At 41.4% G+C, this 21,142-nt stretch overlaps 1 protein-coding gene across 2 annotated transcripts; it reads left to right on the top strand.

The window, feature by feature from the left end:
* The first annotated feature begins 1,916 nt into the window (after positions 1-1,916).
* Positions 1,917-16,051, top strand: MLC1 (modulator of VRAC current 1). 2 transcript variants are annotated; one of them, XM_063155431.1, is made up of 12 exons: positions 1,917-2,049; positions 2,726-2,909; positions 5,027-5,116; positions 7,120-7,173; positions 7,323-7,424; positions 9,065-9,166; positions 10,066-10,137; positions 10,607-10,723; positions 11,444-11,500; positions 12,633-12,755; positions 14,160-14,327; positions 15,480-16,051. In XM_063155431.1, exons 2-12 carry the CDS (start codon positions 2,730-2,732, stop codon positions 15,552-15,554), a joined length of 1,140 nt encoding a protein of 379 aa, XP_063011501.1. In that variant the 5' UTR covers positions 1,917-2,049; positions 2,726-2,729; the 3' UTR covers positions 15,555-16,051. The 2 variants fall into 2 exon arrangements, with proteins under 2 accessions (XP_063011501.1, XP_063011502.1); XM_063155432.1 differs by lacking the exon at positions 7,120-7,173 and having other exon boundaries at positions 7,338-7,424.
* Positions 16,052-21,142: the final 5,091 nt, after the last annotated feature.

Here is a 21,142-nt window from a genome sequence, read left to right on the forward strand (position 1 = left end):
TTGTCATCCCTTGACATCTTTTGGCCTAATTTAAAATTAAAACTCTTAATCTGTAAATCCTTTTCAGAAGCTTCTCATGTTGTGTTCCAATTGTTATACTTGCTGCAGTCCTTGTGTAAAATTCCTATGCATTCTTTAGAATTAGGAGGAATCTCTTTGTACACCACATTTGTACCTTATCTAGTATTAGAAGGTCTTAATCAATGACTTGGGTTCTGATCTTGCACAAAAAAGAGACTTTTTCTGCAATCAGGAACATGAGGTGAAGGGAACCTAAAATAAAGGCCTCAGAAAATTTTTAGAGTAGAAACTGAACTTTGAAGTTTAAGTGTTTTTTGTTCATGCTGATGCCAAGTGCAGAGGATGCATTAATTATGCAATGAACCTCTGTGCAAAAGGGAAATGGGAAATACTGAGAAGTACACAGGAAAGGGGGTAGGAGGAATTTCACAATAACCTGAGAAAACACTGTATAACCATGCTTGAGAGAGGGAACTTTCAGGTACAATACTGGCTGAAACACTTGGAACTGTGAACAAGTTGTTCAAGGGTTTGAATTCTGCTCTGGTCAGTTGTGCAGGACTTTACAAATTCTTTTTATTCAAAGAGATTAGATCAACTAAATACCTATCTCACAAATTTAAATTTTGTGTAAAAAATAAACAATACAAAACAAAACAAAAAAAAAAACCATAAAAACCCCACAAACCTTCTCCCTAAACTGATCAAAAGGGTTAAAATATGATTGTGTTTTGTGTCTATGGTAATTTGTGTCAATCAGTTCCTAGTATTCACTGAAAAAGCTGTCAGATAAGCAATACCCATTTTCCATTAAACCATGGTCTTTGGAAAGTAACAGATAATGGAAATAGTTGTGCAGTGTTTCTTCCATGAGCAGAGGAACAGTAAGGCTTAATTACTTCAGAAAGTTCTGCTGGACTGTACAATCTTTTTCCCCCTCTTTTCTAGCACAGTTTACAGATGTGTCTATTGCTATGTATGGTGTACTAATTCCCCTGTTTAAATCTATTAAAACAACTGCAACATTTTCATATTCTTTCAGTATCGGCTGACATGAAAAAAGGAAAATCTACACTCTGTACAAACCGAGAAGTTGTGCTGTTCAGAAGTTTTTCTAGCATACTTTGAAGGTGATGCCCTTCAGAATACTGAAGATTTAATTGTGTCTTGGTTACAAGAGTGTTTAAAGTTTAGACAAAAGACCCTGTCATTGCTGTAGCTGTCAAGGTGCCAACATCTTCAAGATAAAAACGTCCTTTTTTCCCCCTCTTTTCATTGCTTAATAAGCAGGAGGACTGGGTCCAAGGTACGCTGGCCATTGCATGTCACTGCTGCCTGCTGGGCTGAAAATATGTTGTTTGGTCATCTGGGTGCTCTGTGAGTGCGAGTGACGGCACGATTGAAATGTGCCAGCTTTGTCTGAGCACTCCAGAAAACTGGGGTTAGTGGAAAAAGAGGAGTGTTCTACAGTGAAAATAATAATCTTGATAGATTTCTAACCTCTAACTTTTGAGCTTCCCATCTTGTTGTGATACTGTAATAGTTGAACTTTTATCTGTAGGTTTTTTTTCTAGGAGAATATTGCATTGTATGTGCATTTTGCTATTTTGAAACAGGAGCTCGATTGTTAGATATTGTGATCACTGGGTATTATGATAGCCAAAAGTGGAAAAGTGAGGAAACTTTTATTTAAGATGCTAAGTAAGGGGTAGTACTCAAATAAAAAAGGGACATAAAACTTTTAATTTGTTGGTCTGATTTGGAGGCAGCCCTACGAGATGTAGTACAGTCATTTTCTAGTGTGTTCTCTTAATTAAAATTCAGGAGGCATTTTCCTGTTCCCTGGCATAACTGAAGTTCTTGCTGTGCTTTTGTTCCATATCTGAATAGATGTTGTTGAAAGCCAAAGTGTAAGGGAGAACTTTTCAAAGCCGGCATGACTCACTGAACGGTGAGAATATCACAAAGTGTACAGGCAGCTGTGTTCACAGGGCTGCTTTAAACTGACAGTTCACTTTTCAGTGGAAGGTAAGCACCAAGGTTTTTAACTGCTGAAAAATCTACAGTACCTTAATTCTAAAATAAGATGCTCCTTGTGGTATTTTAAGAGGTTGGGGAGCAGAGAGGTGAGCAAAAAAGGATGAAGTGAACAAGAGAAATGGTTGGTAGAGGGTAAATTAGAAACAGTTTGCTGTAGCTGAGTTATTGTGGGTGTGTGTGTTCATGGGACTCATAGGGAAGTCTGTCATTTTAGATAGCTGATAAAAAGTGTTGAAATCAAATGGAATTTATATTGAAACCTGTTTGATTTTCTTTGCTGCCCTAGAGTTGAAAAAGAAAAAAGCTTTGGTTATAGAGGTATGCACTAACTAAACACCTCTAAAACTGGCTCTTAGATCTTGATATAGAAATTTACTGAGGTATCATAGATACACAAACTTTAAATATGTTGGTACTTTTATTATGTCATTATGAACTGTGGCTGTAGGATGAAATTTAGTTAAGGTGTGCAAGTAAGTTGTTAGAAAGTTTATGTATTTTGAGATGTAAATACATCCAGTAGCTAAACATTGTGTTTATTCATTTCGTCTTGAATGCAAAAAAACCGAGTTGAACGCTGATTTTGGTATGTGAAGGGTCTAAATTATATTTTTTTCTCTTTCTTTGTAACTTGCATTATTATTATTTAATTGCTTTTGTGAAGTGTTATGACCAGGGAAGAAGGTTACAGAGAAGAATTTAGCTATGACAGGATGCCAACTTTGGAGCGAGGAAAACAAGAGAATGGAAATTATATACCAGATATCAAATCCAGTGACCTTCAGCTGTCAAAGAGGCTGCATCCTTGCTTTAGTTACAAAACATGGATATTTTCTTTGCTGATGGGAGTAAGTACTTTAAATTATAGCAAATTTCAAAATAGAGGCCTTAGTGCCCAGTTCTTAGTGCCTAGTGCTCTGTTCTGTTTGACATCATTTGAAGACTAAGAATTTAATCACTGATATTATTGAAAAAAAATCTTTGTAAAAATAGAAACATATTTAGCAAATTTGGAATGTAGACTGCTGGTATTCTTTGACTGTTTTTTTACTTATCAAAAGTGGTGTATGAAGGCTTATTTTTATCATTGATATTAATCATATAAGTAGAGAATAAGTTTGGTAGTGGTAAATATCAGCCCATGTGTATGTATAAGCAGTGCCTTTTGGTAGAATATATAAAGTATGCAGACCATGTGTATTCTTTTAAAAATACTTCTAACTATTGAATGTACTCTGGCTGCCATGATAGCATTTTGGCATTAAAAAGATGTGTGGTACTTGATTGCCACATTAATCTATCAGGGTTCAATAGCCACATAATTATTTGGTATAATCGTTAGTGTGATGAGGTATATACTTGTGCTTCTTACACAAACAACACAGTGATTTGAATTTTTGTGTTCACTGCTAGAATTACAGGATACTCATCTTGCATGTACATGATATGCTTCTCCATGTTCTGGGCCAAGTTAATTAAACTTCATTATTGCAATTAAAATTTGATCTTTTCTTTTTCTGTCAGCTTGTGTGTCTTGAAGCGTACTTTTTATTTAGAACTAATATTGTCCCACTGTTAATATGGTAATTGCTTGTTTATGCACAGTGAATAAAAGTATTGCCTTATTTTTGTGGAAATAGCTGAGCATTTTTTCTTTTCTGACAAACTGCAAGGCTTGGATTTCCTTTCAGATGTACTGTCACATGAAAAGAAGTGCTGGCTATATTTGCATTAAATTTTCTCACACTTAATTGTGCAAAAGAACAACTGTCTGTAATTTACTAAGTAGTTGTAAATTTTTAGAGAGAATAATATTTAATGATCATTTGCTGAAGTCATATTATCAAGGAGAATGAATTTCATGGGAAAATGAAAATAAAATGAAAATGCAATTTTATTAATAAACTCTTAGATTAAGTTCCAATTAGATTTTTCTTCCAAGTGTTTAGTGTCTATCAACCCTTCTGAAAGACAGTGTCCAGAAGAGAAAGTCTGCATGCTGAGCACTGTAAGTCACTGTAAGTGAACTGAACCATCTACTTCAGGGAGCAGTTGCCAACTGTACAGTGACATCAAAGTGGCTGACGGGCTGGTTTGGTGCAGAAATCATTTGATGAGCATCAAACACAATTTCAACTCATGGTTCCATAGATTGTTCTAACAGTCTTCCAAAATTCCGTGTGTGTTTGTACATGCACAGACGCTTTCCTTATTTTCTGTCCTTTTTTGACAAGGACTCTTTAAATACCCCCAATAATTTTCCAACATGAAAAAAAAATAACCAAATAAAACAAAAGAGCAGTTCTGTCTCTTACCTTTCCTAGCTCCTTCAAAGAAATGCCTACTCATAGGAATGACAAGGAAAACCACAATAATGTTAGTAGAAGACACTAATGGCTTATTGCAGAGTGTGTAACTGTGGTAGTTATGAAATAAACCTTTTAAGGTAAGAGGAGCAGTTGAACATTTTTGGATGTGCCACTGAATGAAGACAGGAAGAGAATTTGGAGGGATGTAAGAATATAGTGGGAGAAACTTCATTAATGTATCCCAATACTATTTTTACTGCTGTGTTCTAGTTGGCAATTGCCCAGCTGCCCATATGCATAATGAATGTTGGTAGACTCAAGCAGGGAATGCAAAGTAGAGACATAGCTGAGGTTTCTGAAACATTTTTACCACTAAACACTGCAGTTACCTTTTGAGTTATATTGAGGTATTTGCCAGGTCAGGACAAAATTCTTGATTTAAACATGAACATTGTTCATTATTAGGTCTTAGTAACCAGCAAAATATCTTCAGAAATCAGCGTATTTTGATATTTTTCTTCAAATTTATTCACACAAAAACTGCTTTCTTAAAAATAGCTCAATTTGAAAGGGGTTGATTACTGATTTATGTCTGACTAGTGTTTTTTTTTAAACAGTTTTGTTTATATAAATTTATCCTATTTGTTGCTTTGCAGACTTGCCTCCTTATTACTTCTGGATTTTCACTATATCTGGGAAATATTTTTCCATCTGAAATGGATTATTTACGTTGTGCAGCAGGTTCAGTAAGCATTCTTAATTATTTGCTGTGGCTGTTTGACAGCAAATGCAATAGAAAATAATTTTTGTGGTTTTATGTCTTTTATTCTTCTTTTTCCACTGCTTTTCTTCATGGAAGATTTAATTATATTTAACAGTTCATTAAATGGATTTTTGTTGTATGGTTAAAGGAATAACTGTTGTCATAAAGACAACTGGGTTTGTGCTACCATTTTTCTTTATCAGCTTACTACTGGAATGCAAGGTTAATCTGCTGAGCAGTTTTTCTGTGCTTCATTTTTAGAAAAATTTTCTTGCTATGTATTTGGAAAGTTTTCTGGCTGTATGCTATCAAAATGTATTTAATATTTTATCTCAAAGTGTTAAGTTTTCAGTTTATTTTTCCATATTATCCATGTACCAAAGCAGACTAAAATTCTCTTGAATTATTTTATTAGTAAAATAATGCATTAAAGTAAAATAATATGCCTTGAAGATGGCTGACATTTTCCAGAGCCCAGTATTTTTTTCTGTACTTTGAGGTGCACATATACATGTTTACTGTGTTATATATAATTAGTTTGCACTTTAGATATTAATAAGTCTCATGTACTTGCTTTGTTTGTGGCAGTATTCTGTTGTTGTTATTTTCTCAACTTGACTTATATATTTAAGTTAGGTCCAAGATTACTTGAAACAAACAAGTCCCAGGAGTTTCTCTGTGAATGAGTTATCACTTGGGTTTCCACTAAAGGTGTTAAAGCTGGAGGAGTTTAAGTCAGTATCCTCACAGATACCTCATTCCCTGCAGCATTGGTTTGGTTACTGAGATGTCTCTTTCTCTGCCCCGATCTTAACTCTTGGAACTTCATGTTTGAAAATTTCCAAAGACCTGGTAGAACTTTGGCTGCAGCAGGTTATCACATTGGGTTTGAAGGTGTGTGTGTTTGGTGTCTGTATGTGAGGAAGGTGTTGGAGCTCCTGCTGCAGATGGTGATGTTGGTGCAGTCAGAAGAGCCTAGAGAGATGTGGAGCCAGCTGGCCACCAAGTGTCTCGTTTAGCCTGAAGCTGAGTTGCTCTCCAGACTGTTACCATCCGGACTTGTACTTGCATTAAGTTGCCTAAACATAGTCCTGTAGTGTTCTAGGAACTCCAGGACATAGAAGAATGTTTTAATTATGTTCAGTAAAGGTCATTTAGGTATTGAGGAAGTGCTGCCAAGAATTTTACCTATCAGTATTAATCTCTTCATAGTGTTCCATTGTTAAGCCATTAGTGTTCAGGGAAGAGAATTAGAAATGTGGCATTTATTGCATGATTCATTATTTAACTTTTATTATAATGTTATTATAATACTATAACACTTTTATTATAATTTTAGTAGGCATTTGTGTAAAACAGAGTTGGATCTGTAACAGAACCATGTCTGTTGTGGTGGGGAACAGTGAAAGGATAGAGAAACTGCTTTGTGAGACTTTTTATTGGTGCACGACTTTTCCATTTCTCTATGTCCTCAAGTAGGAAAGATAGTTCCCAGTGAGCCAAAAGGACATCCCAGGCACAATTCTCCAAGTGTGTCTTGACTCAGCAGATTTTCACAAGGTTCTTCAGAACTGTTTTGAGATTGGGCAAATTTTAGCATACTCAGTGAGGATGATGGTCTAAAGAATGTGCAGGTCCAGTTTGGGAGTAGCACTGTTTTCTCCTGCTCAAGGCCTGCTAGAGTTGATTTAAACTAGCAAAGGCATGAAATACCTCATGCAAGACTTTCTTTCTTTTACTCATCACATTTTGCTGGGTAGTTAGTCAAAACTGAGGGATATGGAAGGTATATTTAAACTTCTTGTAATTCTCAGACACTGTGATTAATGAGTTCAGTCAAGTGAAATTTTTTCTTCAGAGGTTCTGATCTTCTGTTTGTCTAAGTGTACTGAGTATGAATTCAGACACATAAAATACATCTGTAGAAGTATATATAAAATTCATTGTGCAGAAGATCCCACTAGTCTTTTCTTTTAATTTTCCCAGTGTATTCCTTCAGCAGTTGTGAGCTTTGCTATAGCAAGGAATAAAATTAATGTGGTAAGTATGAAACTTTATTGTCAATTTTATGTATCTTTCTATATATCTAGATCTATCTATATAATCTGTCTTTATATATCTGTATGTGTGTTCATATTCCCCCCATGTTTAAAATAAGAGAAAAAACCCATTCTGAAACTGTTTTTCAGATACCAAATTTTCAGATTCTCTTTGTCTCCACATTTGCTGTTACAACGACATGTTTAGTTTGGTTTGGATGCAAACTTGTCCTCAATCCATCAGCTATAAATGTAAGTTACTAAAACAATTACTAATTGTGATACATTTATCTTTGTTAAAAAACAAGGTGGGGAGGACATTAGGTGGCTGGAGATCACATGTCATTACTTTGCTGCCAATATCCCAGTATTCCTGCTTGGTCTGTGAGGAGAGATCATACAGCAGCAACTTTACATTTCTTTGCCCAATGTTAGTTACCTGCAATAATATTGACAAGAATATAATTTATTTATTCTTACTTTTTCAATTTTTGTTATTTACTTCTTGTACCTAGGACTAAGTGTGATAGTCCATCAGTTTAGTTACAGTGCTTCTGGACTCAAACTTGTGCATCTACTTGGCACTGCAATGCCAAGTATAACGTGAGGCCTTGCCAGCTCATACCAGTGTTAGTGCTGTGTCAAAACATGTCTAAATCATGGGAATTTTAAATCTGGATAAATTGTTCTGCAGGCCACACATTTAAACTTCTTCTTTTGCCTAACAAGTCCTGTATTCTTTATTGTAGCACGTTTTCTAGAAATTTACCTCAATGACATTTATCACTCTTTGCAGAGTTAGGACAACTGTACAGTCTGTTGGGTGCAGCAAAGCACATAGTTTCAATTATCATTTCCTAAGCAAAAGTGAATTTCAGTGTCCAAAAAAGCCTCCTAAATCTGCCACTTACTACATTTTTCAAAAAACATGTGCTGAAAGACATGTGTCAGAGAGAGATGGAGATTTCATCATCAACAAAGCAGGTCTGACATGAGGAAACAATATCATTCTGTTCTAAGTTGTTGAATAATGGTTTGCTGTAATTGTATAGGTTTGGAATGGTGTCAGTTCTTGCTAGACTTTTGGTACTTTGCCCCAATGGCCTGACTGACTACCAGATGTTTTTTTGGGCAGCTGATGGAAAAACATGGTGCTTTTGAAGACAAGATAGGGAGATCCATTCTTCCTAACTTGTGTGCCTCTAGGAAATGATTCAGTCCATGCAGTGTAGGTGTCTACCTCTTTTCATGAGAATAATAAGGAACAAAAAAGCAACATTAAGTATTGCATTCACTTATTAGTCTCTTGAATATGAGCAATGGCAGCATCCATGTTTTTGCCATGTAGTCTGCAAGCATCGTGAACCCATGAAGAGTGTTTGTGAATGCTTTACCAGCACTGAGCAGGGCACAGAACTGGGATCCTTGGTGAAGTTCTTTGGTTTGTGTTTTCATTCAGTGTCCAATATGGTAGCACACTGTTTGAGATTGCAGCCTAGGAGTTGTGACCTGTGGCCCTCCTTCCCCTGAGAATGTTCCATTAGTTGCTGCAGCGTTCTGGGCTCACATAGAAGGAGCTGCAAAAAGCAAATGTACCCAGCAAACACTCCCTTCTCATAAGCTCTTCTTCTGGAAGACAGTGATAGAATCTTCAGGCAAAATATTTCCATAAATGAAGTAAATGTTTCTTTCTTAGGTTAGGCATTCTGAGTATTATGTTGTTGTTGAAGTTTGTCAAGAGCCAAGAAAATAGATAACAAAGTATGTTATCAGTAGATGTGTCTAAATCTGACAGAAACTACTCAACCTGCCTAATCATGCTAGACTTAGCCCCTTCCTTTATTTTTCATATGGAAGACATAACTCATTCATGTCTGGGATTTTACTGACAGATAAATTTCAATTTGATTCTACTTATTCTGCTGGAAATCTTCATGGCAACTACTGTGATCATTTCAGCTAGGTCTACTGAAGACTGCTGTACAAGAAAGAAAGTAGGTACCCTTAAGGATTGTGCATGGTAAAAAATTCCCCATTTTCCTGTATTACATGTGCCGAAAATTTATTGGCAACACCAGTATATAACTTCGCATGCTAAAGCTATATTTGAACTACAAATAAAAGTACCATACTAAACAGTTATTTCTTCTTTTAGCTTTTAAAAGTGCAATGACCCCACTCAAAATTACCCATTGAAAATTATATAGCACAGAGTTCTTTGAATACCCCATGAATGGGCATGGCAAATGTTTTATTTCTGTTCTGTAGAATGAAACTTGATGTTTGAAATATTAAAGTACTACAACTTGTATGTATGCAAACAATACCTTTTTGAAGCCTGATGTAGAGAAAGTATTTGTCTTGTATGCTGGTTTGGTGGTATCTGCACAATGACTCTTGGCTTCAGGATTTGGGACTATTGATAAAATTTTCTTTATTCACTAGTGCTGTCCCAAACCCCACCCTCATTTTTCTACAACAGTACTTCTTTTAGAATGAAGCAAACATGATTTTACACTGGAAATACTGGTTGATAAAGTTGTGTAGTGCCCTGTCCTCCTTTGTCTTGTGCTAATCCACATCTGTAAAATCTGAAGGCTCAGGAAAAAAGTATATTCTTTGAAGGTGGAAAAGGGAGACAAGATGAAAATATTTCATTATTGAATGGTGGCTGTAGAACAGCTAATCTGATACTAATTAATTTGGTTTTAATGTAATTGATGTGGTCTTACCCAGGAGGACACTGTGATGTGTCACTGTCACCTCTTCTGGGCCCATCAGATATTAAGTACCACTGTTAGGACCTGTAAGAGGTTGTATAAGAAACTAGAAAGAAATGTGTATTTGTGTATTTTGTACATTTTTTACCACGATTTTTTTTATTCCCCTCTAGAATGCTGCACACGACAGTGCCATTGTTTTGAGCAATGTCAGCTTTCCTGCTCGAATTCTTAAGTCATACTCAGTAAGAAAAGCATTGTTTCATTGAATCAATTTATTATTTCACCTTTGTCAGTGCTAAGGTTCTTTAAAGCCGGGAAGAGATCACTGTAGCTAAGAATTGAAAGAATAAAGACAAAAATGAGAGATATATAGTAAAATACTTCCTTTTAGAAGATTGCAAGATCAATCACAACTGCTTTTTATTATGGGAAGGAGACTACATAATGACATAAGGATAAATAGTGTAAACTGAACTATTGTTCAGGGGAGCTAATAAATGAAAGCATAAATATGTATAATGAAGCTGATCTTTTTTTCACTTAAGCTAGTTAGTGTTTTGCCACATTTTAGATCTGGAAAACATGGACTTTATGCCTAGCTAGTAGCATAAATGCATTTTATTCTTTCCACTGAGGTCCTTTCTATATGCAAGTAGGAAATTTGATGTTCAAATATGTTATTAATAATTTGTGTGCTCTTACTTATTTTAGGTAATTGAGGTGATTATTGGAATTTCATCAGTATTTGGTGGAATAATTGCTTTGAATATGGATGTTCTAGTCTCAGGTCCATACCTCTCAGTAACATTCTTTTGGATCTTAGTTGCTGTAAGTAGTGCAAATAGAAGCTACTCTTTTAAAACAATGGCTTTTATTCAATTTTTTTTTCACTTTTCTCCTCCCCAGTGGAGTATTTATTTGGCTCTAATACTGTTTGGGAATTGCTGCTTAGCAAATTAATTAAAACTTCAATTACTTAATATATTTATGCAATATTTTTCATCTGTTTTGGTTTGCAATACTTCAGTAAATTGTTCTGATACATTCTCAGACCTCAATTCAGTAAAACAGAAATGAGTATTAAAACAAGTGTATTTGAAGTGAGGTGTTCTGTCAAAAAACGTCATAGGTTTTAGAATATTTTAGGCTGCAAAAGGAAAAGTTTAGTTTCGTTTTAGCATGGTAAAATCCTTAGAATATCTTATTTAACCTCTCAGTTTTACCTGTTTTAAAAGTCTGAGACTGTGATTGGTAACCCTTCTCCTTAATGACAGCCTGTACCCAGGAGCAGTGGATTCAGAAATGATGCTGTGCTACCCTGCTTGCCACAAAGGAACTGATTTGGAAAGAAGACAATGACCACTAGGTTTATACATGTGTCTGTAAAATCCCTTTTCATGAAGTGGAAAAAGTTCATAAACAAGCTTTTCAGCATTCAAAATTCACAAAAGAAAAGAGCTGTGAATAGTGGGAATTACTGTAACTCAATAATAATTTTTGTAATTTTCAAGTTAATAAATACTTATTTTGTTGCACTCTTTTGTTTAGTGCTTTCCAAGTGCTATTGCAAGTCATGTAGCTGCTGAATATCCAAGTAAATGTCTGGTAAGTGTGTGAAATACTTGGACTTCTAAATTAAAATGGAATAATGCTAAGAAAATCTGCCTGATAATGGGCACTAATCAAGTTTGCTCACTTGTTTTTAGCTGCTTCTACAAAATGTAACAAATAAATATGTAGCAGGAGTGTTAGCTGGTATCCCTTAAAAGAACTCCAGCAGGTCCTTTGGACGCCTCATTTAATCAGTTCTAGAAAAGAATTTGAAGAGTTTGGTTGGTTGTTGTTTGGGTTTTTTTTGTTTGTTTGTTTTGTTCTGTTTTGGTTTTTGGATATTTTGTACCAATTCTGTGTGAAAAGATACTACTATAGAAAAATGACATGCCTCATATGGTATGGCAAGAACTGCTTTCAAGCTCCTGAGATGAAGTTCCCTTTTTCTTTCATTATCTGTTGTGGTTTCTGAAAGAAGAAAATTAGGTGTGCAGGCTGTACTGGACCTAGAACCTATTTTAAACAAATTCTTCATCTTTGTGATTAGCAGCAAGCACTAATAATATTCAGTAGAGTGCATTTATTCCTTGAATGTTCTAGATGTATAGTTAAGGCTCCCTAAAATATCTGTTCTAATTAATAGTCATGTGACCATATTTAAGTGAGTAATGAGGCATAACCACAACTGAAGTCAGAGTACAATCCTGTAGGGGTGATATTTGAGTGAAGCTCAGCTGCTGTTGTGTGGCAGTAAATTTGCCTCAGGACACTCAAATTTATTTGCTTAAGGTATTTTATGTTGCAAGTCTGCAATATCTGTTTTTAATTCTCATTGCTTCATATAAATTGAGGAATAAATGGTGGCTTCTATACTGGCTCTCCAGATTGGGTATTACTTCCTCTAGGTGTGTATCAAAGGCTCTTACAAAATAAGGCAAAAATGTCATCATCTGTATTGAATGAAATATGAATTTCAAGCCAGCAGTGTTTTGGCTAGGAAATTTAGGTTATACAAATCTTGCTTCTGTATCTTCATGAAATGTGGATAGCTCTTAGTATTTGTCTTTTGTGTATAATCTTATGCAGTTTTACACACTTTTGTTATGCTTGCTTCAAGGAGACATAGCTTACAAACCAGAGTTAATTTTTTAGATTATTATTTAACATTTATTATCTTATTTTTTAGGTTGAGGTCCTGATTGCCATTAGCAGTGTTACCTCTCCTTTGTTGTTCACTGCTTCTGCATACTTATCCTTCAGTATCATGCAAGTTGTTGACATCTTTAAAAGTTATCCACCTGCTGTTAAAGTATGTGTTTTTATGCAATTGAAAAATGAACTTCTATATGTTACAGTAGCAAGGCAGTAGCAAATCAGGGAATATATGAAGACAAGGTCCTGCATTATAAAGATTGAATGAAATGTTATTGAAATTATGTAAAAACTCTTGTTTGACTTATTATATAATTGAAATTATATTACATCTATTGGCACCCTGAAATTGTAGTTTTAAAAAGATAGGATTTTATTCTAAAGACACAGTAAAATAATATACAGTATGCTAGACTCCTTGAGACTTTAATTTAAATACTACAAATTATAAAAGATTCTAGGAGTCTTTGAAGAGTACATTTTTCTGTTTCTTAGGATGCTTACCAATCATTGGGATTGTAAGATTACACCTGTATTTATTCAAAGTCTGGATTTGGACAGAGAAGAAACAGTTTGCAAAGTTTAAAGCATTTCAGTATGAAATGTTACCTGTGCATTGCTGAAGAGCTTTCTTGTGCTCTACTGGCAAAGTGTTTGCCAATCCCTGATGTTGTTCAAAGAACCACTTAGGGGCATTAGACCAAGGCCATTAAGAGTCTCCATTAGTCATTAAGTAGTCTTGTAACTTTAGAAGGAAAGAGAGAAAAGGTTTAATAAACTGAGGTCTCAGGGACTGGAAAATCAACTTCTGTGATCCTGTTGATATTCTGGGGGAGTGTGCTGTGTTGTTGAACCACAGGAATGGTGACATTTCACATCCCCTCTTTAAGTAGCTTCTGTCACCCATGTTGGAGACAGATGACTGCACTGTCTAGACAGTTGGTGTGGCCCTGCAGAGCATTTCTTACATTCTCACTCTGCTTTGTGTGCGGTTACAAGAGTGGGCTGCTCTGCACAGGGTGATGAACTATGGAGCAGGAGGAAACAGCAAGACAGAAAATTAATGGAAACTTCATTGGCAAGCAGAGCAGTCCTACAGCATCCCAAAAAATAGTAAAGAAAGGCAGGTCCAGCCATAGTAGCCAGGTGCAGTGATTGCCAGGCAAGTCCACAGTACTGAAGCAAATCCAAGGTCATCCAGAAACTCAGGTCAGCAGGGCAAGGTCAGAGCCAGCAAGGCATAGGGCCAGGCCCAAGCATAGCTGTGACATTGCTTAGGTCAAAACCAGCAGTAAGACACTATTTTAGAAGATAGTTTCCTCAATTCTGTTCTGTTTCCAAAGGAAAAGATAATTTGATAAATTAACATATTTTTAGAAGCTATAGATCTCTTCTACTTTCAACAAACTCAGGCACTTAAATTTTGGTTGAAACTTTATGCTGAAATAAACTGTAAATTATAATTTGTTAAAAAAGTCTAGATAGGAATTGTTAAAGTATAGAGATGGGAACATTATCAAATATTTTATTCAAGTAATTAACAACATATGTCTATTTTCAGCAATCTTATGATGTACTCCTGTTGCTTCTGATGTTGATGCTGCTAATTCAGGCATGCCTTACTATTGGAACTGTAATACAGTGTGTGAATTACAAGACAAAAATGAAACTACAAGATTCAGCATGGACACCATCACAGGCTAAGAAACAGGAATACAGAACAACAGAGGTTTGTATTTATACCCACTAGAAAATTTGAAAATGCCTATTTTAAAATACTTTTTTTGATAATGTTTTGTGGTCTTAAATTCTGATCTTAATTCAGACCACAATTAAAAGTTGTTCTATGAAACTTAATTTTGTAATCAAGATAATAGTTTCCTGGTTAGATGATAACTGGGCATGACACAGGACACAGAACTGTACTGCTTAGGCTTTCCTCTGTTGTACAGAGCTAAACCCTGTATCCTTAAAGACTCTCAGAGAGTAACTCATGTTTACTTCAATAGAAGGAGAGTGCTGGATTCAGTCTAGCACTGGATAGAAAGCACTGGGAGCAGAGACTGAAATCAGTCAAGTTAGTAAACATCTGCTAATGGAAAGGGAAAGCTTTGGAATTATGTCCCTTCAGGCTGCTGAGGATATTTGGTGTGGGTTGCTTATTTGCTGGGTCTGTGTCCTGGGCCTTAGGTTCTGTATAAAAGATGAAGCACAGCAGCGCTTCCACTGCTGCAAGTCATGTTTTGGAGCATGGGTCATGGCATGGCTAAAGAGTTCTCTGCTGGAGATTATTGACAAAAGTGTTCCTGGTTTGTGAGTCAATGAGAACTTAGGTGTTAAATGCTAAAAGGAGCACTTTCTCTGCAAAAGCAACACTTTTTTGCTTACCTTTTAGTATTTAAACGCATGAATAATGTTATAGGTGAAGTTGCAAGTCCCTTTGGCTTCTCAGAAGTCTGTGTTCTTAGGCAAGACCTTACTTTGCTTGCATGTATATAGGTAAATCTTGCTTCAGTTGCACCATGGGGGCTGCTTCTGGTTTTGGGGTTAAAGGTTCAGGTGTGAAGGCTTTCAGTCATATTTTAGAAAAAGTCTTGAAAAAATGTCTTAAGTAACATGTTTAAAGTGGGAATTTGGCCAAGTTTCTTAGACCCAAACATTTCAAGTATTATACAATTTACACTGTTATATCCTAAATAGAAACTCTGTAATATCCAAAACTATACAATTTACAAATGTATAGAATATTTTAAAAGCTCTGGCTGTACCTATTCACATTTGCATTCTGCTAGATTTTCTCAGGTGTTTATTTGCTTGAACTTCAGTTTTTAATCAAAACATTTTTCATGTTTACATTTGTCTGAAATTTGTTTACTTTTAGGTTTCCAATAATACCTTAAAGGATTTTGACAAAGATAAAGCTTGGAAAGCAGTTGTGGTGCAGATGGCTCAGTAGTTTGGATCCTTCAAATGCAGCCAACACAGCACAATCCAATAAAATAAATCAACTGTTTGAATGAAGGTTTAAAAACTTCAATTTTTAAACAGCAATATAGTTGCAGCAGTAGGAGCCATGGAATAACACAGTAAATGATGTATCTGTCTAATAATTTTAAAATTTGTTGTTAATATTTTTAACACATCTGTCTTTTCTGTTGGTATCTGTAGTCTAGTGTTTAGAAGATACCTTTAGAAAAAGGTAATGAGTCACATGGATTTATGCTGATAGCAAAGTGAAATATTGCAATATGTAGTAGGCTTCATATATTTGCAAGAGATTGTTGTAACTGCAGTTATGCAGTCAGCGTGACTGATAAATGCTTTTGTAAAGTTATGAGTACAAGTCATAATTGATGTTTTTGCTTATACTTCACTTTTGTAGGAGTTGTAAAGTGTTCTGCATCTTATTGCTTTTATATAAATAAAAGTCTTTATTATGTGGAAACTTGAGAATGTGGATTGACATTCTTATCTGAAGGGTGAAAACAGAATATTCTTTCCCATTAAACTTCAATTTCTGGGCTATTAAAAGGGGGGAGAGGCTTTTTCTGAGTGCTGGGACACATAAGCTGCTAGCCAGAACTAAAACATCCAACAAACAGAAAGAAACTGGCCAAATAACAGTAGTTACTACTGATTTTGAAAGAGGCTTTGTTTATTTTTAGATATATTACTTCTCATTTATTTCTTTTCCTAACTATTTTTAAAACCTGTTTAACTTAGCTGCCCTGAAACAAGGAACATTCCCCATACAGGTGACCTTTTCTTGTAGCTGAACTATGGGTACGATAGGGTAGATTTCAAACTCTATTAGAATTTCCAAGTTAATAGGAATTCTGGGGTAACCAGGGTGATAGCTGCTGACAAGGTGGTGAGGTTATTTTGTTCCTGTTTTTGTTGTTTTATTGTTGGGTTTTGAGAGATTATAGACTTAGAAGTTCATTCTTTTTAAGGCGAAATAATTCTGTTGAGAGCATGCTGCAAAGCTTCGCTCTTTGCATTTGAGAAGGGGAAAGAAAGAGAGAAGGGTGTGTAGTGTGTGGAGCCTTTCAGGCACAGGAACATGTTTATTTTCATTTTGGGAAAGCTGACCTTTATTCTGGAAATAAATACATAGAGGGTACTCTTTCAAGTTTAGAGCAGAGCTTTTTAAGAGCATGTAAACAGCAACCTCCTGGTCCACCTAAAAACAATAGGGTGTGCTTTTGGGCCAGTCTACTACATCAACAACCACAGGCTGCAGTTGCTGTTTCTTAAATATTGCAAAATTTCATGCCTGTACTGGTGCTACTTGTGTGACCATTCTCTCAATGTCACAGGTACTTAAGTGTATATCTGCTACAATCCTACCAATTTTACAAGTAGGAAAAGTTACGTTGATGGTACCCTATTTTTTTGAAAGTTGCAAAGGAATAGTTACACTCCTATATAAAAAAAAATGTCTAACTTCCTAAATCTCATGAATTAAACAGGAAAAAGACTGTAGACAGTGTAGAAGTTCTTCATGAATCATTTAAAGAAAAAAGAGATTAATATGCAGAATAGTGTGACTATAACTTAACCATTTCCTTGATGATTTGTTTTAGTTTATATGGTAAAACACATTGTTTAACTGAATCTGTATCTTTAATAGATTATGTTTTCTGTCAAGTGAAGACGGAGTCAACCTGACTCTACCGTCAGGCAGTCCAGCTCACGGCCTAAAGCCGAGGGGCCGCCAGCCCAGCCCTGAGGACAGGGAGGGCACACGGCCGGCCCCGTGACTCCTGGCCCCACGCCTCTGAAAGACCGGGGCCAGGGACACCCGCCTGATTACAGGGGGTCCCTCCAACCGCCCGCCGAGGCCAGGGGACGCACAGAACCCCGCTTACGGGGCCGCCCCCCGCTGCCCGGCACCCCCCAACAAGCACTACGGAGCACAGGCTCCGGCCCGCGCCCCACTTGGGGACAGGCCAGAGCCCGGCCGCAGCGCAGCGCGGCAACACGGCCGCCTGCAGAGCCCCGGGAGCCTCCTGTACGAGGCCGCCAGCCACGTGGCGCCAGCCCGAAGCACTGCCAAAGGCAGGAGCGTGCCCTGCGGCACGGCACTTCTGCAAGCTGCCCCCTGGCAAGGGCCCGGGAGCGCTCGCTCCTGTCGCCTGGCTAAAGGAGCCTCCCCAGCCCTGCTTACAGGGACCTGGGTGGGGCTGCTCCTGGGGACAAAGGGTGCCGCCAAGGTCCCGACACGGGCCCCGAGTACAGGGCCCGCACGCTGGCAGCTCACCAGCACCACCGGCAGCGTGGGCGCACGCCCTGGCCCTGGCTACAGGCGGGTCACGCTGCCCACGCTGCCGCTAAGCGGCTTCGCGCCGCCCTCAGAAAGCAGGGGCAAGGCCGGAGGCTTTCTCCACCCGTGCATTTTGGGCACCCGCCTGCGGCTGCACAGAGCTCCTCTTTCCCTCCTGGGAAGTCTAAGCTACACTGGCTCTGTTCCTAAAGCACAACCACACTTCCTCACTCACACCAACTAGGGGGAAGACAGGGGAGGGGGAGGCAGGGGAGGGGGAGACAGTCCCAGAAGAGGGAGCAAGCTCTGTGCAGCCAACCTCCTCTAGGGAGCCATTGCTAATGCTGAGCGGGAGAGGAAAGCCTCAGCCCTGCCCCTGCCCTGAGAGGAGGCCACAGGGGCCTCGACGCGCTGAAGCGCTTCAGGACCGGCACCAGGGACGCAGGCTGTGACACGCCCCGAGTACAGGGGGTCACGCTGGCCAGGGGCCAGCAGCAGGCAGAAAGCTGCCGGGGTTGGGGAAAAGCCCTGCCCTGCTTACAGGGTAGCTGGGCTGGGGGCCGGGAGAGCTCCGTTTCCCCCCTGCGGTGCGGAGACAGGGGCTCTCACACCCTCCTTTACAGGGTCGCCCCTCTCTCCGGGCAGCCAAAGGAGCACAAGGCAAAAGGCCAAGCACAGCAAGGACCAGCCCTGCACGCAGGGAGGTCGCCCAGCGCAAAGCCGGCCGCGGCACCCTGAAGGCGCCCTGGCCTGGAAAAAGCCCTTTGCCCAGAGGGCCCCTCGCGTCCCTCTTCGGCTCCTGTGCCTCGCCGTTCCGCTCTTGATCTCGAAGGCGCTGCCGCTCTTGCCTCGTCGTCCCACGGCTTCTGCCAACGGACGACGACACGCTCAGGCCTGAGAAACTCCAGGCCCCGTGCCTGCAGGGAACCGCCACCCAACAGCCCCACAGGGACATCCCCAACCGGCTGCCCAAAAGCCCCACACTTCAGCTCCAAGCTGCTGCTCTTACCTTGCGGCTGCGCTTCTGGGCTCGAGGCCGCCAATGCTGAAGGCTGGCTCTTGCCTCGCCGATCCACTCTTGAGCTCGAAGAGGCCGCTCCTGCGGCTCGCTCTTTCCTCGCTGTCCCACGGCTTCTGCAAACGTCGACGAGGACGCAATCAGGCCCGAGGAGCTCCAGCTGCCATAGGGAAGGGCCACCCAACAGCCCCACAGCCTCATGCCAGCAACGCCGTGGCCCCCCAGCTGCCCAAAAGCCTCCAACTACAGCTTCACTCACCGTCCCGACGTCCGGCGCAGTCCCACGCCGTGCTGGGAGCCGGGCCCTCTGGGCAAAGGAAGCTGGGCACGCAAGGCAGCGGCCAAGAGGCTGCACACCCCTGCTTACAGGGGGCTCAGGCCGCTGCCTGGACTAAAAAGTGCCCGGGGCTCCAGAGCACTTACAGGCCCCCACTTACAGGGCGGCTCTGGTCCCCAAGGCCTATGGAGGCTCCTTCTCTCCACCAGCTGCGGGGCGCTCCCCACTAACGGGGCGGGCGCCCCACACAGGCTGCCAGCTGAAAGGGAGCACAAAGGCTCCCAGACCCGCAGCCTGCTTACAGGCCGGTCCACACCCGGGGAGCCACAGAGCTCGGCCTTCCCCCAAGGCGACAGGAACCTGACTCTACCGTCAGGCAGTCCAGCTCACGGCCTAAAGCCGAGGGGCCGCCAGCCCAGCCCTGAGGACAGGGAGGGCACACGGCCGGCCCCGTGACTCCTGGCCCCACGCCTCTGAAAGACCGGGGCCAGGGACACCCGCCTGATTACAGGGGGTCCCTCCAACCGCCCGCCGAGGCCAGGGGACGCACAGAACCCCGCTTACGGGGCCGCCCCCCGCTGCCCGGCACCCCCCAACAAGCACTACGGAGCACAGGCTCCGGCCCGCGCCCCACTTGGGGACAGGCCAGAGCCCGGCCGCAGCGCAGCGCGGCAACACGGCCGCCTGCAGAGCCCCGGGAGCCTCCTGTACGAGGCCGCCAGCCACGTGGCGCCAGCCCGAAGCACTGCCAAAGGCAGGAGCGTGCCCTGCGGCACGGCACTTCTGCAAGCTGCCCCCTGGCAAGGGCCCGGGAGCGCTCGTTCCTGTCGCCTGGCTAAAGGAGCCTCCCCAGCCCTGCTTACAGGGACCTGGGTGGGGCTGCTCCTGGGGACAAAGGGTGCCGCCAAGGTCCCGACACGGGCCCCGAGTACAGGGCCCGCACGCTGGCAGCTCACCAGCACCACCGGCAGCGTGGGCGCACGCCCTGGCCCTGGCTACAGGCGGGTCACGCTGCCCACGCTGCCGCTAAGCGGCTTCGCGCCGCCCTCAGAAAGCAGGGGCAAGGCCGGAGGCTTTCTCCACCCGTGCATTTTGGGCACCCGCCTGCGGCTGCACAGAGCTCCTCTTTCCCTCCTGGGAAGTCTAAGCTACACTGGCTCTGTTCCTAAAGCACAACCACACTTCCTCACTCACACCAACTAGGGGGAAGACAGGGGAGGGGGAGGCAGGGGAGGGGGAGACAGTCCCAGAAGAGGGAGCAAGCTCTGTGCAGCCAACCTCCTCTAGGGAGCCATTGCTAATGCTGAGCGGGAGAGGAAAGCCTCAGCCCTGCCCCTGCCCTGAGAGGAGGCCACAGGGGCCTCGACGCGCTGAAGCGCTTCAGGACCGGCACCAGGGACGCAGGCTGTGACACGCCCCGAGTACAGGGGGTCACGCTGGCCAGGGGCCAGCAGCAGGCAGAAAGCTGCCGGGGTTGGGGAAAAGCCCTGCCCTGCTTACAGGGTAGCTGGGCTGGGGGCCGGGAGAGCTCCGTTTCCCCCCTGCGGTGCGGAGACAGGGGCTCTCACACCCTCCTTTACAGGGTCGCCCCTCTCTCCGGGCAGCCAAAGGAGCACAAGGCAAAAGGCCAAGCACAGCAAGGACCAGCCCTGCACGCAGGGAGGTCGCCCAGCGCAAAGCCGGCCGCGGCACCCTGAAGGCGCCCTGGCCTGGAAAAAGCCCTTTGCCCAGAGGGCCCCTCGCGTCCCTCTTCGGCTCCTGTGCCTCGCCGTTCCGCTCTTGATCTCGAAGGCGCTGCCGCTCTTGCCTCGTCGTCCCACGGCTTCTGCCAACGGACGACGACACGCTCAGGCCTGAGAAACTCCAGGCCCCGTGCCTGCAGGGAACCGCCACCCAACAGCCCCACAGGGACATCCCCAACCGGCTGCCCAAAAGCCCCACACTTCAGCTCCAAGCTGCTGCTCTTACCTTGCGGCTGCGCTT

The sequence above is a fragment of the Melospiza melodia genome, chromosome 4 (genome assembly GCF_035770615.1).
Source record: "Melospiza melodia melodia isolate bMelMel2 chromosome 4, bMelMel2.pri, whole genome shotgun sequence".
Classification (NCBI taxonomy): Eukaryota; Metazoa; Chordata; class Aves; order Passeriformes; family Passerellidae; genus Melospiza; species Melospiza melodia.

What these genes read in the sequence shown, in the direction of transcription:
- MLC1 (XM_063155431.1), top strand. Translation starts at nt 2,730, where the DNA reads ATGACCAGGGAAGAAGGTTACAGAGAAGAATTTAGCTATGACAGGATG. An exon ending in TCTTTTGGATCTTAGTTGCT is followed by an intron (nt 10,724 to 11,443) that starts GTAAGTAGTGCA and finishes TCTTTTGTTTAG; the next exon opens with TGCTTTCCAAGTGCTATTGC. An exon ending in AATATCCAAGTAAATGTCTG is followed by an intron (nt 11,501 to 12,632) that starts GTAAGTGTGTGA and finishes CTTATTTTTTAG; the next exon opens with GTTGAGGTCCTGATTGCCAT.